This window comes from Trichosporon asahii, assembly GCF_000293215.1.
Source record: "Trichosporon asahii var. asahii CBS 2479 unplaced genomic scaffold scaffold00065, whole genome shotgun sequence".
Lineage (NCBI taxonomy): Eukaryota > Fungi > Basidiomycota > Tremellomycetes > Trichosporonales > Trichosporonaceae > Trichosporon > Trichosporon asahii.
Window position 1 is genome coordinate 83 of NW_014040860.1, and position 2,338 is coordinate 2,420.

The 2,338-nt window shown below is 58.3% G+C and overlaps 1 protein-coding gene across 1 annotated transcript; it reads left to right on the forward strand.

The window, feature by feature from the left end:
- Positions 1–1,097: 1,097 nt before the first annotated feature.
- Positions 1,098–1,733, forward strand: A1Q1_03754 (uncharacterized protein; the record flags this gene model as incomplete). Its single annotated transcript, XM_014323141.1, has 1 exon — positions 1,098–1,733. The coding sequence occupies one exon, from the start codon at positions 1,098–1,100 to the stop codon at positions 1,731–1,733; it is 636 nt and encodes a 211-aa protein (XP_014178616.1).
- Positions 1,734–2,338: the final 605 nt, after the last annotated feature.

Sequence of the window (2,338 nt, forward strand, 5' to 3'; positions counted from 1 at the left end):
CCTCCCGGCCACCCACTCCGGGCGCTTTCCACGTGCGGCTGGCCGTCCTCCGACTGACGCCGCCCAGCACCTGCCGTATGCGCCCCCCCCCCCCTCGACAGCCCACCGCCGCTCAGCCCCGCCTCAGTTCAGCCCCGCCTCAGTTAAGGGTGAGCTAGATATCGATCGAATACGAGCTGACCGCAGGTGTGTTCGAGCGATATCTGTAACTCTTTGATCAGCAGAAGGACTGTTTGTTCGGTCCCAGACGGGGCTCAGTGTATGCTTTCTGCATCAGGGACAAGCTGACAGCAGTTGTTTTCGAACAACAGAACCAGCCGTGGAACGGGACGAGAAAAGATGTTCCTTGGCATTCCTTCGCCTGCGCCCACCTCTACCAGGTGCATACTTCTGCTTGCCGCGCTGCCGACTGTTGGGTAAGCTACTTGATTGTGAAGCTCTAGCTAACGACAGTTGTCTCCGGTCAACAGAAGAACTTCCTTCGGCGGACCTGGTCCGCTGCGCCTACCCCCGTCGACCCCCCTGCCTGGCTTGGTGCCCGCTTCTGTGTAAGCTCCGTTGATAAGGACGAGCTGACGCCAGCAAACATCGCTCTTGCCCACAAATTGCGACAATGGGGCGTTCCTTGAACCTGTCGCTGGAGTGCCGTGGGCCGGAAGATCGGGGAGGACGGATGGCTTTGACCGTGGTCTCGTAGGCTCCAGACGCTCTGGCCAAGGTCTGTGGGCATTCGCGTGGCGGGAGGAACGCTCGTCGGTAAATCTCTGGGACAGCCTGTAAGCGACGACGACGACTGTCCGCATTTTGCTCCTGAACTCTCAAAATGGGTCACTGTTTGACACCTGCTCTCTCCGACGAACGGAACCAGTACAGATTGTGGTCGCCTAGTTAGTTGTTTCTCTTTCGTTGTATAATTTGCGTAATGTTGTATGCATGTAATCGGTGCTGCTTCCAGCCGGGCGCCTCTCTCGCCGGGTTTCATCTGCTTTCACATCTTTCACTAGAAGTACGGGTTTCAGCCATTTTCCTCAATTTCTTCTCATTGGCTACAGAACAGTTCGCTGTCGCTCGTCGACGTCGCCCCGCTGCGGGTAGTCATGGGGCAAACCTGTGGCCGGTTACAACCCACTCATGCAGGCCTCGAGGCTGTCGACGGTCTCGCACCTGGGAGCTTCGACAACGAGACCATGCTTGTCCTTGAGCGGGTATTTAGCCTGGTAAACCGTCCAATCCTGGCACGACTCATTGATGCAGCTGCTGCGGCACAGCCTGCTCCTTACGTCGGCGACGCCGACTCTGGTTCGAACAGTGACACGGTCGCCCTTCCCGGCAGGGGTATCGCAAGTGAAGGACATGCTGCCGTCCCACCCCTTGGTCCACGTGTATCCCTTGTTGAATCCGATGTTGGCAGTGATGTCCTCTGCAAACTTCCCGGCGAGGCCGAGATCCATGCCGACCGAAACCGTCTCCGAGATCGACCACCCGACGGTGCGCGCGATGTGGCACGGCATCTGGTTGTTGAAGCAGTCCATGCAGCCTCCGGGCAGAGGCGAGGGGCCGACCCAGTCCAGAGAGGTGCCGAGAATCTCGCGCTTCTCGTATTGTGCGTTCGGGCACGAGCCGGTGCCTTGACGCTTGGCGAGGATCGCGTCGTGTGGCTGCACGATCTCGTAGACCGTGTTGCCCTGACGCATCGTATCCCCCTTTTGAGCTGTCTCCAGCCACGAGTGTAGCTCGCGGCGCTCCTGGGAGTGCAGCGCGGTATCGAGTTCGACAGCAATGCCGAGTGCGATGGGCAAAAGTGCGATGAGGGATTGGAAAAGGAGCATGATAACTAGATGTAGGAGGCGAGGTAGATCTCAGAGAGAGGAAGCAGGGAAGTCGCAAAGAGTTGGAAAGCAACAAGGCTCTGTAGGTTGGCACGATGTTCTAGCCCTCGTTTATATGCCTACATCGTTAGCCCACCGTTGGATGGCCACCTGCGGCCTAATGAGCAAGTAAGCGCTTGCTTCTTCGCATGCACAGCACATGACAAGCCGAGGCGACGGGCATGGGCTAGCACCCGTGTTCCCCATGGCTTGCGCAAAGCCCATTCATACCGCTAACGAACTGACTACGATTCTCGTGGGGAATCAGAACGGTGAAGTGCCACAGACCGCATCGGATCGCCTGTCCGAATCCATGTCTTTTAGTGCCGGCGGCTACTGAGCCACTGCACCGTTGCCTCCGTACCGGACGCCGAGCGCTGATCACGAGACACGCACTGAGGACACGCCCGGTCTCACGGTGGACCATTGGCACATGAATGAACGCCCACGGGGCTTAGATGCCCGAAACT